This window comes from Bubalus bubalis, chromosome 4 (genome assembly GCF_019923935.1).
Source record: "Bubalus bubalis isolate 160015118507 breed Murrah chromosome 4, NDDB_SH_1, whole genome shotgun sequence".
Classification (NCBI taxonomy): Eukaryota; Metazoa; Chordata; class Mammalia; order Artiodactyla; family Bovidae; genus Bubalus; species Bubalus bubalis.
This window is the reverse complement of record NC_059160.1, coordinates 71135174-71150243: the sequence shown is the minus strand read 5'-3', so window position 1 is coordinate 71150243 and position 15070 is coordinate 71135174. Positions and strand designations below refer to the sequence as shown.

The 15070-nt window shown below is 39.7% G+C and overlaps 1 protein-coding gene across 3 annotated transcripts in view; it reads right to left on the bottom strand.

Annotated features, from left to right (window-relative positions):
* TBK1 (TANK binding kinase 1) overlaps positions 1–13824 on the bottom strand; it is a 43371-nt gene extending 29547 nt beyond the window's left edge. Inside the window, exons 1-5 of one of the 3 annotated variants that reach the window (XM_006073565.4) lie at positions 13667–13824; positions 10859–10976; positions 6655–6795; positions 3444–3573; positions 1358–1539 (exon numbers count right to left, since the gene is read on the bottom strand). In XM_006073565.4, the coding sequence (XP_006073627.3) occupies positions 1358–1539; positions 3444–3573; positions 6655–6795; positions 10859–10945 (540 nt within the window). In that variant the 5' untranslated portion in view covers positions 10946–10976; positions 13667–13824. Of the gene's footprint in view, positions 1–1357; positions 1540–3443; positions 3576–6654; positions 6796–10858; positions 10977–13666 lie in introns of those variants that run through there. The other 2 variants (XM_025283906.3, XM_044942507.2) reach the window with 2 other exon arrangements.
* Positions 13825–15070: the final 1246 nt, after the last annotated feature.

The window sequence follows — 15070 nt, the reverse complement described above, 5'->3', positions numbered from 1 at the left end:
TTCACTAGGTCCAGCTATTCTGTCATCCCTTCTGTTTCTCAAACATCCAAGGTCACTTCTGTTTTTAGGCCTTTGTAGTTGCTTGTAATGCTGCTTTCCCCCCAGATCTTTGCATGGCTTGCTTGTTTTCATCCTTAAAGTATCAGTTGACTTAAGATTGAAAGGAAGCTTTCCCCAGCTATCTTTCTTCTGCTTTGCTACCTTATTGTCTTTCCAACACTTTAATCATCTGAATTTATCTTATTTACTTGTCTACTGTCCTCACTAGATTGTAGGTTCCACAGGAGCAGAAATCATGTACTTCCGGTACACCACAGAAGTCTCAATTCCTACAACAATGCTTGTACATAAATAGCTGTTGGGTGAATATAATCCATTTTTAGGTTTTTTTTTTTTTTTTTTTGGCTGCACTGCACAGCAGGATCTTAATTCCCCGACTAGGGACTAAACCCGTGCCCCTGCACTCTAAGTGTGAAGTCTTAACCACTGGACTGTCAGAGAAGTCCCCATTTTTAAGTACTCTTAATAAAAGATTATCAAAATACAACTGCAGATTAATTAGTGGTTACATATTGATAGAACAAGTTAAGATACCTTAATGCATGCCCGAGTTAGAACAATCTGAATAAAGTTATAGGGGCACCTTGACTTTATTCAAATTATCAAATTACTACCGCAGAATCCAATTGGAAAAAAGTCACAGAATCTAAGACTTTTAAAATAAAACTCAGAGCCATAACCAATTAGTGACAGCTATATATTATAAACTTTCTGATTACATGTTAAATGTACTTATTTTTAAGTGCCTTTTAAGTGCCCCTGAAACACTTCTTAAGTGTTTCAAATGTTTACTAACTTCACACAAACACATCTACATAAACTGTTTCAACCACGGAGCTTTTCTAGTTTTCTAGTATTTCAAGTTAGATCTTTTAGAGGCATTTCATTTTTTTGTGTGTGCTTCTAATAATGGTTCTTTTCATCTTTCAGTAACCAGCCTCCCTGAAGAGAGTCTTCTTCAGAATTATAATGAAGTTTGCTCTACAGGGAACTGTATTATAACAAGCTTGTAATATATTAACTGCTCTGATCCAAATAAGGAAGCCTTTACTAGCTAGATGCTTCTAGAGTGTACAGATAGTTCTTTCTTTTAACATAGATGCATAACATTAGTAAAAGCAACACCCTTAGAAACCAATACCTGATTCCGCATTACATACCATATGCATTAGAATAGAAAATTTAGTTTTTGCCGTAAGAGTTAAGATATTTTATAGAGTGATCTGGTTGACCAACTACCCATATTTAAAATATATCCAGCTTCTTAAAATAAAATTATTAATGATGCATGACTTACCAAATATTCTTCTGTGCCATACAGAGAAACAAACTGCTCATCATCTTCTAATTCTCTAGCTGCACCAAAATCTGTGAGTTTGTACACAGACTGTCCATCTTCCCCTATCACACGCATGATATTTCCTGGCTTGATATCACGGTGAACTATGCCATTCTCTCGGAGATGATTCATTCCACCCACTTCAACAATAAATATAAAACAAAGGAAATCATAAGTAGGTATGTGTGTGTGCATCAGATTCACTAATGAACATTAATATATTCTTATTCACTCAATGTAAGTTTTTACATAAGTTGGTCCAAAGTCATCTTTATCAAAGAAGTAATAGATTATACTTAGATTTTGTATTTCATGCTTGAGTAATGAGAAATTTTAGAAGAACAGGGATCAATATGGTCTAAGGAAGAGTCCAGTCTCTCTTAAATACTGTCAAGAAAATGGAACACAATGATCTTAAGCCTATGACTTCCTGAATTACTTTTTGTCATATACCTGTGGGCCATCTACCTAAACCCAAGAATACAAATTTCCAAGAAAAATAATCTTTCACCATAATTTAAATTTTTACTTTGGGGAAAAAAATTCCACAAAATAGTAAACAAGACTCAATACATAATATAGTAAAAAAAAAAAAAAATTAATAGAAATTGCTGAAATTGTTTGGGCTGACATGCAGTGTCAAAGAATGATAGTCTGAACCATTTGTTTGACAGCTGACAGATTAATGTCCAAGCATGACATATAAAAATAAGTTTCAAGATATCAACATTCAATTATGGAAACTCGGGACTACCAGTATACTTAGGAACCTAAGTAGTCTCTACTGCTTCCAGTATCAATTTCAAGAATTCCCACTAACCTCATACTTTATAACACTGGGCTTTTCCTATTCTTCAAATATTGATTCATTTCTTTCCAAGAAGATATTATTCCCCGTGGCTGTCATATTCTTTTTTATTTTTAATAACAGGTTTATTGAGATAAAATTTACATATCATAAAACTCATTTTTTTAAAGTATACAATTCAGCAGTTTTTAGTATAGAGCCACAGAGTATACAAACCATCACACCAATTTCAGAACATTTCCATTATGTAAAAAGAACCCCCATGTCTATTAGCAGTCACTCCTTGACTCCACTCTCCTCTCAAAGCCTTGACCACCATTACTCTGCTTTCTGTCTCTAAGGATCTGCCTATTCTGAACATTTCACATAAATGAAATCATACAAATACTGTTGCCTTTTGTGTCTGGTGTTTCTCACTAAGCATAATTTTTCAAGGTGCATCCACGTTACAGCATGTACCACTACTTCATTCTTGTTGCAAACAAGTAACACTCCACTGTATGTACCCCATTTATCTATTCACCAGTTGGTGAATACTGGGCTTCCTTTTTTTGTTGTTGCTATTATTATAAATACTGGTACACAAGTTTTTGTGTGGAAATATTTTAAATTCTTTTAGATGAATACCTAGTAATGGAATTGATAAGTCCTATAGTAACTGTTTAACTTTTTGAAGAACTGTCAGTCTACTGTGCAAAGTGCCTGCACTTTTTTTTACAATACCACCAATAGAATACGAGGGTTTCAATTTCTCTACACCTTACCAACGCTTGTTTTGTCTTTTTGATTTTAGCCATCCTAGTGGGTATGCAGTGGCATCTCTTTACGGTTTTGATTTGCATTTCCTTAATGCCTAATGCTCTTTTTATTTGTTGGTCACCTGCATATCTTCTTTGGAGAAATGTCTACCAAATCCTTTACCGATTTTTAAATCGGGTTGTCTCTTTATTGTTGACTTGTTGGTATAAAAATTCCTTATCAGACATGTGATTTGCAAATATTTTCTCTCATTCTATGAGTTGTCTTTTTACTTGACTCTGTCCTTTGGACACACACAAGTTAATGTTGATGAAATTTATCTACTTTTTTCTTATTGTACTTGTGCTTTTGATATCATATCTAAGAAAGCACTCCATAAAGGTCTTTAGCTTTGAATGTAGGAAATTTATTTTTAAAAATTCTTATGTCATTAAATTATATTTACACACATATAATCATATAAACAAATAAACATACCCACATCTCGCAAAACAATTAGAAACTCAGACTCTGGTAGTCCATAGGCATTAGATGGTTCTTCTAAAACAGTGTATAAACTCCCACATGGACAAAATTCCATAATAAGTACTTTATGTCTTGTTGTTGTCTGGAAAAAAAAAATCACTGACTGGGGAAATCGAAAAAATAAATTTTCAATATATGCCAATACTCATCTGATTTCATTTAAAAGTTGGATTTGCTACAATAATGAAGGTATTTTGAACTGCTTTTTACCTAGGGTTTGTCAAATATTTGTTGACTGTACAGATGAGAGTTAACACTTTCCAAAATTAATATTAAAATTGGATTTGTCTTTAAAGACAAACCACAGTAAAAGCTGGCTAAATCCAATTAGAAAATCACTGCTACAATGTTATAACGGATCTTTCAAAATTGTTTAATTTCTAATACATAATAGTACATTTAGGATATTAGTTTTTGTCATGAATCTCTTAAAACACTTGAGTTCTTCTTGTGACAAACACTTTCACTACTTTTACTTCAAAGAAGGGAGTTTTAGCTTTTTTGGGGGGCAGTACAATGTGGCATGTGGGATCTTAGTTTCCCGATCAGGAACTCAACCTGCGCCCCAGGCAGTGGAAGCCCAGAGCCCTAACCACCGGGCTGCCAGAGAGTTCCCCGAGTTTTAGCCTTAAAAAAAATAGGTAGCAGAATAATTGAGTGGTCCCCTTAGAGCAAAGTTCTAGTCAGCTCATAGGAATCTGAGCTGCTAATCTGTTTTAAACCATGATTTTAATGTACCATTGATTATAAGATACAACATCAATTTAACAATAGCTTTATAGAGGAAAAAAAGAAGTATTACCAACTTACAAATACACATTGATTGTAACATAATGCCCATTTCAGAAACTTGAAAATGTGAATGAATCTTAAGTACAGTAGTCATTATCATTTTTTACTCTTTCTTCCTTTTATATTTTTTTTCTATATATCCCCAAAATAAATTTATAAAATATTTTAAAAACTTCTTTACTATTGAGTAGTATGAAAGAAATAATTTTAAAAGAAAAAAGCTGTTGCTTTTAAATAATGAAATAACTGAGTTCTGAGGAGTTGAAAATTTGAGAAATATCTCTAATTTCATCACCGAGATAATTATGTTTATATTTGGTATGTTTCCTTTCAGTCTTTTTTCTACGTAACAAATCACATTATAGACACATAACACTTTGTACACCATACTGTATATTTATCAAGATCATACTGCATATAATTTTTAATACTGATTTTCTCACAAAACATTATATATAAGCATGCTCCCAGGTGACTGAAATTTTGTTAAATATTTCTTTTTATTACTGCTTATTGGAAAAGACTCTGATGCTGGGAGGGATTGGGGGCAGGAGAAGAAGGGGACGACAGAGGATGAGATGGCTGGATGGCATCACCGACTCGATGGACGTGAGTCTGAGTGAACTCTGGGAGTTGGTGATGGACAGGGAAGCCTGGCATGCTGCGATTCATGGGGTCGCAAAGAGTCGGACACGACTGAGCGACTGAACTGAACTGAACCACTGTGCAGCACAGAATTAATTTTAGCTAGAGAGGTCTAGCGCTTGCCCTTGGCTACTGGGAGCTGATTCAGTAGGCCTCTAGAATGTCCTATCTGCTAAAAGTGTCTCTATCTGGGGGCTTTGGCCACGTGACGGTCTAAAAATGTAATTTATGATGGGGATCTTAGGACGTGCACTTCCGTTTCGACTTCTGGAGGCTAAGGAATTAGCCAGAACCCACAGGAAGGGTTGGAGACTAAAGTTCGGCCATGTGGAGTATGTGATTGAGCCTCAGTAAAAACTGTGCACACCAAAGGCTTGGGTGAGCTTACAGGGTTGACAGTACTCTGTGTGTACTGTCATATCATACATCAATGCCAGGAGGATAACGTATCCTCGTGGAAAGGAAGATTCGTGTTTAGAACCCTCCTATATTCTGTCCTATGGCCCTATGGATCTCTTCTTTTGGCTAGTTCTAATTTATATCCTTTTGCTTTGCTAAGATACTAACTTGTAAGTAGAGCTGACCCTTGAACAAAGCAGGGGGCAGGGGTGCTGACTTTCCATGCAGTAGAAAATCTACATGTAACTTTACAGGCAACGCCCTGTATCTGTGGTTCCATATCTGCAGATTCAACCAATCTCAGATTGTGTGGTACTGTAGTACATATTTAGTGGAAAAAAATTCATATTATTATTGGTGGACCTGTGCAGTTTGAGGGTCAACTGTATAGTGCCTTCCTGAGTTCTGTGAGTCATTCAACATTCTAGCAAATTATCAAATCTGAGGGCAGTCATGGGAAGCCCCAAATTTGCAGCCAGCTGATCTTAAGGGAAGATGGCCCTGGAGACTCCTGAACTTGCAGCTCGTGTCTGAATGAGCAGGCTGGTGGGGACTTCTCTGACTGCACAGTTTGTCAAACTCCTCTGCGGCTCATGTAAGAGTCTTGAACAGACTTGGCAGTCCAGAGGGCTATGCTTTTAATCTTCAGTATCGCTAACTCTGGCTAACTATCCATCAAACATTCTAATTTATTTAACCATTTTTTATTATAAACAGGACAGCAATGAACATCTTTGTGCATAAAATTATAGCTTACATTTCTGATTACTTTCTAAGAAGTAATCACTAAAAATGAAATCACTGATATAAGGAATATAAACTGCCAAATTGTTTTTCAAAAAGGTGTGATTTGATTACCCATAATAATGAGATTTCTATTTTTCTAAAGACATTTTTATTTTCACTGATTCCCACTAAAACCAATTCTGTCTTTGACAACTGGATTCACATATCACTCTCTGGATTCCAAAGATTTTTTATAAAGCCTTCCTTGCATTGTTTGACTTTCTCCTTATGTAATTATGTCAATTTAACTTCACTTAGCTTTTGTTGTTAGTAATAATACTGGTAACCACATTGTATATTCTTTTATTACTTAAACTACTTTTTCTGATTCCATGAGACTTTCCATTGTTATATTCCATTCCATTCCAACAATTTCCATTGTTATATCTGTTTCTGAGAATAAATATTTGATGGTATAAGCCTTAATTTTCAGCATTAAAAAACCCACTCTTTATAGAACAATTTTTATGTTACATTATTTCTCCTGAATTGTATTAACAACAATAAACATGACAGGATTAACTAAAGCTTGATGACTTACCTCCTCTTCAATAGCAAATAATTTGACAATGTTTTTGTGATTCAGTTTTTTTAACACTTCAAATTCTCTCATTTGTACATCCACTGGACGAAGGAAGCTTATGTTATTAAATACTTTGATAGCAAATAAGTCACCAGTTTTCTAAGAAAAGGAGAGAAAGCTTATATTTACTTATAATATAAAGAAAATAAAAAGGTAGCATTAGAACTAGATACAGCAATTTATCTTTTTTGTAGAACACCCTGAATATTTTTAAGCATTGGTAGTTTGTACTAGGACTCTTGATCTTTTTTTTTAAAATCTAAAATACATTAATCAACTGCTCAATATTTATTTCAAATAGTATGCTTTGGAATGTAGAAAAGGTTATTTTCTTTCATATTATAAATAAAGCTTCCATTGTGATACATGTGGCAAAGACAGTCAACAATACTAAAGGCAAACACGTATTTTGAATGAGAAATAGTGAAACTCACAAGGTTTCTCTGGGAACTAATAATTTTAAACTAATCAAAGCAGGAAGAGAAAGATTATAAAGATTATATTCCACATATGAAATTTTTAGTAAGAATCTCAAAGTAAGGCAATTAACTTTTAAGATTCCCTAGCTGGATAAAATGTATGTGTGTGGAAGTGGAGGAGTTAAGAGTAAGGTTAGAGCACACCCTTCTTGCTGGATTGCACCATGGCTGCTGCTGGGGACTTTCTGCAACTTCACCTAGATGACTAGGGCAGGTTGCTGCTTCCCACATAATTTCTAAAGGATCAAAGGCATTTCCTTTCCTTCACCAAAACAGCTGCGGTAGCCCAAGTCTCGCTCTCTCAGGGCACACTGAAGTACATCAAACACAGAATTACAAAGCATAGCCGAAATTGGGAAGGCATCTTAGAAGTACAAAACACATGCTTCATTCCAGGTGAACAGCACATTCTCATGTTCTTCAAAGAATTAATCTTAAAGGCTCTCCTGCAGACCCTCTCACCTCTTTCCAATCACTCAGGCCAGATTCTCTGAGTTTAACTTTACTTTTCCCACAACCCAAGGCTGAACCCGCCTAGAGTTAGTGGAAAGCTCGTTTCCTCTATGAGCTTGGGGTTCAAGCATGCATTATGTAAAGCTTTCTCATGGCTCTCTGTCTTTGAGGACCCTGCGCTTTTCGTGCTTTGAAGCTCTTTACAGCTTCCCACCCAGATTAACCACCTACATCTCGTCGCCCTCCTCCCCTCATCTTAGAATTTCATGATCTTCTTCTTAAGACCATTTAGCTGTCTAACAAGCTCAGTCTTAAGTGCACTCTGTGGAGACCATCATCTGTGTGATGAGATCACTCCTCCCTTTCTCCCATGCTCCCTCCACACCAAATACACGTATACTCTTTCCAGAGGAAAAGACCCACTGACTGTTTTCAGACAGAATGAAAATGGAACAATTTAACCAGGGCTCATTCATACTGTTTTACCATTTGATCAGCCAGGATAAGAACACTGTCAAATCTATTACCACCCGACAGAGATTTTTCTTGAGGACATTTGTCTTAAACTTAGTCTGAAATGAGGAGAATCCTAAGAAAGGAGCAAGCAGGGGAAATAACACAATGCTGCAATGTATCCACTGTGACCAAGGCCAGTATTTTCCACTCTTCTGTGGTCTAAACATACCCCTGAGTTCACTGGGATACGTGACAGCATGTCCCAGTTTCCCTCCATTCAACTGCACAGTCACCTATCAGTCACTGTCCTTAAGTCAAAGCACTACGAATAATATTTACAGATTCACGAGTACACATATATACAACGTGCAGGTCAACATGTCCTTCCTAAAGCTCTCCCCCCTTTAACTTCACCTAGTTATCACACGCATATACATTCATCCACACACGGTAGCAGCTCCAGGCAACTTAATGAAAAAGAGACAAATTAAGTAGGTAATAAACTTTGTATGGGGCTTCCCTGGTGGCTCAGACAGTCAAGAATCTGCCCGCAATGCAGGAGACCTGGGTTCGATCCCTGGGTTGGGAAGACTGCCTGGAGAAGGGAATGGCTACCTTCTCCAGTATTCTTGCCCGGAGAATCCCATGGACAGAGGAGCCTAGCGGGCTATAGTCCATGGGGTCACAAAGAGTCCGACACTACTGAGCAACTAACACTTTCACTTTCATATTTTGTACAGGGCTTCCTGGTGGCTCCGTGGTAAAGAATATGCCTGCCAATGCAGGGGACCTGAGTTCAATCTCTGGATTGGAAAGATCCCCTGGAGAAGGAAATGGCAGCCCACTCCAGTATTCTGGCCTAGGAAATCTCATGGACAGAGGAGCTTGATGGGTTACAGTCCATGAGGTCATAAACAGTTGGACACAATTTAGCAACTAGTCAATAACAACAACAAATACCCTGAATAACAAATAGTAAATTTAGGGACCTGGTCACTCCCAGCAATAACATAAAAAGGGTTTAGCTAATACAATTAAAGATCCTTAAACAAGCAGTAATTAAGGGGGAAGCAGGATTTTGGGGGTATAGTCCAACTGATGTCACTGAGAACAAATATGGTTTCTCAAAACACATTTTGAATACTAAACTAGATGTTGGCAATATTATAAGTCAATTCTTATGCCTCTCAAATCCTTATTTGAGGTTTTTGAACTCTATTGGATAAAGAACATTTTTACTTCCTTTGAAGAACTTCAGGTCGTGTCAGGGTAGTCTACTGTAGTTCGTCCTCATTCACTCATTCTTTCAGTCATCAGGCATTTATACCACCTACTAAATGTAAGTACTAACATGAGGGCACTGGATATCTAAGTAAGGAAGTAAGGAAAGGCACTAGTAAATAGATATTTACTAGCCTCAGGCACTTTAAATATGCCTCCCTCAGTTCCTATCACTACTGAATACCTGTCACTCCCTCAGTTTCTAATATATGTTCCTTCCAATGCCACCTTGCTACTAAACCCAAAACTCTTCGTGCAGGAACTGTACTTAAAATCATTAAAATTTTAATGATTTTAATAAATTCTGTGGCTAAAATCACTAGGTCCACTCAAAGTATTTGACATATACCAGGTAAGTGTGACAAGTTAATTTGGGTCATAGGAAGACAGAGGGTCAGATGTGTCTCACTGCTACACCCAGTGCTGCCACCCATTTTCTCTTCTTGGCACACTGCACAAAACAAAAACAATTTCTAGGACAGGAATATTCAAGGCTGATCACTATGAATCTGATCAAGGACTGGAATGTGTGGATAATTCTAAAAACTGGAGGTGAAAAAAAAGCTAAAAACTGTTCAACACTTCTGATTCACTCCCTAAGAGCCACAGACGAAATAGCACCCCTCTGTGAACACTTATTTCATTGTCACACACAGAACTGACGGGTGGTCTCAAGGCTACAGAAAAATATATAGAAACTCCTCCTTACTAAAGTGTTTTGAGCTCCTGGGCTGAATTCTTAGTGCTGAAAAACTAGTGGATGATTATTTGCATCATAAAAGGATGTTTTTATTCTATTATTTTTGCAGCTTCCTTCCCAGAACAGAAATTTTAATGATTTTAAATTTCTTCATTTTTAAATGACTTTAATTATCTTTCATTTCATTCTCCAGTATAGAAGCTGACAGAGTCCTTTTGGTTCCTGAAATGCCTCTGGGATTAGCCCTTTTATTCTATTCTCCATTGCACTAACCAGTTCTGATTACCTCATACCAGGATATAGCCTTTGAAACCTGGGCTCCTTGTTGATAACTTCACTTTACACCAATCTACTCTGTAGAATGCTGGTTTACTTCAGGGGCAGGAAGCCTTACTACAGCACAGCAGAATCTTCTGGGGGTTCCCCTCAAAAGTTCCCATCTGTTCCTCACCACGCCTCTCTCTACCGCCTCCTACCCCAAATCGCCGCCGCACTGAACTCTGCCAGTGAGCTCACTCTCTACCGCAGGAGGACCAGGTGGAGGAGAGAGCCAAAAGGCCAACACTAATTTTCCCTAGTTCCTTTTTTCATACAACCTTCTGTTTTTCTCCTTTCCCCAGCACATGACCTCTGCCACTACTAGGTAGATAACACCGCCTCTGACACCAGCAATACCTTAAATAACCACAGAAACACATACTCTCTTTAGACAAAATAATCAAACCCACCAAGTGTAAGCATGCATCTCAGAAAACTACACATACAGTGCTTTCACAGAATTCTCCGTACCAACCTTATGTCTTCCACGAAAAACATTTGCAGTAGCTCCTTGGCCTAAAATATCAGATAAAAGCCACAGATGATTAGAAGTGCTCTGCATCTCGGCGTGGTCAGGCGATCCTCCTGTTATACTAAGAGAAAAGAAAAAAAAATTGCATGCTTGTTTTAAGGGAATAATACATTTAAGAAACAAATGTTAGCTACTTTTATTCTCAAGAAAGAGCACCTATAATTTACTGCTAAATTGAAGTGTACAAACAGTCCAATAAAAATCTAACTTTCCAGCAATAGTAAAGACTAAAATGCTGTGTGGGCTCTGAAAAAGCTTTAACCAATGACATCTTATATATTCAGTTTAATTCACAGGGCTGAAAAAAATATTTATTTCCTTCTAATTTTTTCTCTGTCAATGAAAGTGATAATTTACCTCCTTAAAATGTTTTGAGAGATTAATCACTGATGCATCATATTTTAAAGTGTTTTAAATAAAATAAGGTAAAATACAACAGAAATATAGAAAAAAATAACTTTGTTTCTTTCAGGTGCAAGGCAACACTAACGAAAACAACTGTCACCACTACATAACCTTTCCTAATTTAAAATTTCCTCTACCCAGAGCCTGACAACCCGGATTCAAAAGAGACCTTTCAGCCACAAATTCTGAAATTAACTTAAGGATAGTTTTTCCAACCTCCAAATATATAAATAAACACATACTTAGTGTATATTAACAAGTCTTTAAAAATAAGCAGGGGAGACTACGCATGTTTAGAGGCAAGAATTATATGGAAAAATCTCTGTACCTTTTGCTCAATTTTCCAGTGAACTTAAAACTGCTCTAAAAAAATCTTAAAAGTCTTAAAAAAAAAAAATACCCCTACCCTTGTCCTTCAATATTCTAAAACTGTGTATCTATAAGTATATTGTAAATATTTGTGCTCCATGATGGGAGTAAAAATGAGGTATGCTAAATAGCATAAACACTTGTTCCACCATGCCAATCTAAACCTGATGTAATGTCACATTTAATCTTAACATCCTTTCACAGTTAAGTCAGAAATAGATATTCTGGAATGAATTAATGAATGCCAATATTCCAAGTAGGGTTAAGAACACAAAGAATGGACAGGGTCCAAACTTCAACAATCTTTGTATATTAAGATATATGAATATAACTTTACCCCCAACTAATTCAGATAAATAATTTTATATACAGTAATTTATGGGAAATAAGCAGTAAAAATAAGATTGTTTTCAAAATATGAAATACACATTTATCAGCTACTGATGTAATAAAATTCTCAAATATCTTTTCAATAATATCTTCAAGTATTTCTCAAGAATGAAAAGCTTCCCTAATTAATGTAACTTTGCTGCTTGAGCTAACTATAACTGACAAATAATATCATTAGGTACCTATGTACATCTAATGGGTAATATAAAACACATTGATCAGCTAAGATATGAGGCTCTCTATATGCAGATGGAGAAGGCAATGGCACCCCACTCCAGTACTCTTGCCTGGAAAATCCCATGGAGAGGGGAGCCTGGTGGGCTGCAGTCCATGGGGTCGCTACAAGTCGGACACGACTGAGCGACTTCACTTTCACTTTTCACTTTCATGCATTGGAGGAGGAAATGGCAACCCACTCCAGAATTCTTGCCTGGAGAATCCCAGGGATGGGGGAGCCTGCTGGGCTGCCGTCTATGGGGTCGCACAGAGTCGGACACGACTGAAGCAACTTAGCAGTAGCAGCAGCAGCATATGCAGATATTAAGCTACGGTGTCACAATGATTGGGGAAATGCCTTTTCAAACTATCTACCAATTATCCCACAACAACAGCATGCTAAAACATGACTCAGCACACCTAGAAGGTGCTTGCTATATAAATCTTTCCAAAATTTTGACACAACATAAGCAGGCACTCAACAAGTACGGGATTGGCGATCCTGCCTTAAGTCTACTTCCTTATACCGTCCAAATTGAAAGTTACCATTTGTCCATAGATGAAAACCGGCTTGGTGACGCCGCATATGGACAAAGTTCCAGGATTTCCAAACTCTACCACTACGTGAATCATTTATTAAACATAACATTCAGCGTTCTACAGCGAAAAAAGCCGGCCTTCGGTTACGCACTGACAATTATTGGGGAGAACTTGTTTTGAGGACACCTATTGAAAACGCCCGGGAAACGGGCTGGAAAATACACTCGTAAGCCATTTCCCAAAGGAAACGTTTGGGAATTTGCATTACACGTATGTTCATTAAAAACGTTTTCGGCTTCTAGCTTCCGGTGAGCCAATCCCTGCTGTTTTCATTAAAACCCTAATGACATGTCTTTTTAATCGTCTGAAAAATCAAACGATCGCGTTCACGCTCGGAAAGACAGGAGAAAGCAGCCAGTCTAACTCCAAGGGAAAGGGGCATCGATGCCCGCCTGCCCGGGCGGCCAGGGCCCAACCCCAGTAACGGATACATCCTCTTTCTCGGTGCCCAACGACACCAGACCCGTGAGGGCCCGGGTCAAAGGGCCGGCCATGGGGCGAAGAGTCCAGACGCAGCGGACCGGCCCGCGGGACCATTCCGGCCGGCTTCGCACGCCCCGGCCACCCTGGAGGCGGTGTCCGCCCAGCCAGGGTCGGGGAGGGCTCGGCCTCGGGTTCCGCTAGGCTCCTCGGGTCGCCCGCCCCGCCTCCGCCCTGACTCAGCACACCAGTTTCCCACGGGGGCGGGATTGCTTCTCGCGGGCCATGCCTGGCTCCGTAGCCCGTGCCCCACGCGTCTGCAACCCCTCCGCCCAAGCCGTCCCGGCTTACCTTGCCCGGTCTCCGCCGCTCCACCGCCAGCGGGCTCCCGCGGCCTCCCTGCGCCTCAGGCCACTTCCGGCTTCGCAAGCCCCGGACAGAGGCCACGTGACCGACGGCCGGCGCGCGGGTGCGCGTGCGCACTCCCGCCGGATCGGCCTGGGCCTCAGCCTCTGCTGCCAAGGCTGCTCGCACGGCTGGCTCCGCGATTTTCTGTGACGAGGATCCAGGAGGCTGGGTGGGTGTCTGAGTCCGACCCAGTCCACATCCACCGCCTGTCTCCCGCTTACTCTGAGGGTAAAGCCGGAGAGCTCTGCGCAGTGAGCGCAAGAATTCAGATTCCCACGCGGCAAATTGCGCCGCGTCTCCCAGTGCAGTGATAGTGGGACAGACAGATAGGGACCGATGATTACAAACATATAATAATCACAACTATGCAGAATACTGACACGTGCGGAGCCATAGCTGCAGGGATAGATTCGTACGTAAAGAAGAAGACCACGTTGGCTGCAGGGGAGCCAGATTATCGAGTGTAAACAAGCTCATTTAATTCCATCTTTTTAGATTGCATTTTGGGCTTCCCGGCTTCCCCGGTGGCTCAGAGGTTAAAGCGTCTGTCTTCAACGCTGGAGACTAGAGTTCGATCCCTGGGTCGGGAAGATCCCCTGGGCAAGGAAATGGTAACCCACTCCAGTATTCTTGCCTGGAGAATCCCATGGACGGAGAAGCCTGGTAGGCTACAGTCCACGGGGTCGCAAAGAGTCGGACAGGACTGAGCGACTTTACTCACTCTTGGGCTTCCCTGGTGGCCCAGACGGTAAAGTGTCTGCCTGCAACGCGGAAGACCCAGGTTCGATCCCTGGATCAGGAAGACATCCTAGAGAAGGAAATGATAACCCACTCCAGTACTCTTGCTTTGGAAAATGACAATAGTGGAGAATCTAGGGACTAAAATCAGGTGCCCTGCAATATTTGTGCCGCTGAGAGCTCAAGCAGCTATTCCCTAGAGATCCCTCTGGCCCACTGACAGCACTGCAACCTTTCTCAGCACTAGAGGCTCAGGAGCCTTTTGCTGCTGAGGGATAAATTCCGGAGGGAAGGAGGAGGAAGGCGGGAGTCCTTTCCAGGTGAGAACTACAGGTGCCAGGAGTGAAAGAAGGAAACTGTGGCAGAGTGGTTTAAGAGCAGAGGCTTTTGAATGGAGCTGACCTGGATTGCAGTCCCAGAGCTTTTTGCTAATGACGACGTGCTGCGGTTCATGGGGTTGCCGAGTCGGACACGACTGAGCGACTGAACTGGCTTTAGACAATTTGTTTTTTAACCTAAGCCTGTTTTTTAGGGCTTCCCTGGTAGCTCAGAAGGTAAAGAATCTGCCTGCAATGCGATAGACCTGGGTTCGATCCCTGGGTGGCGAAG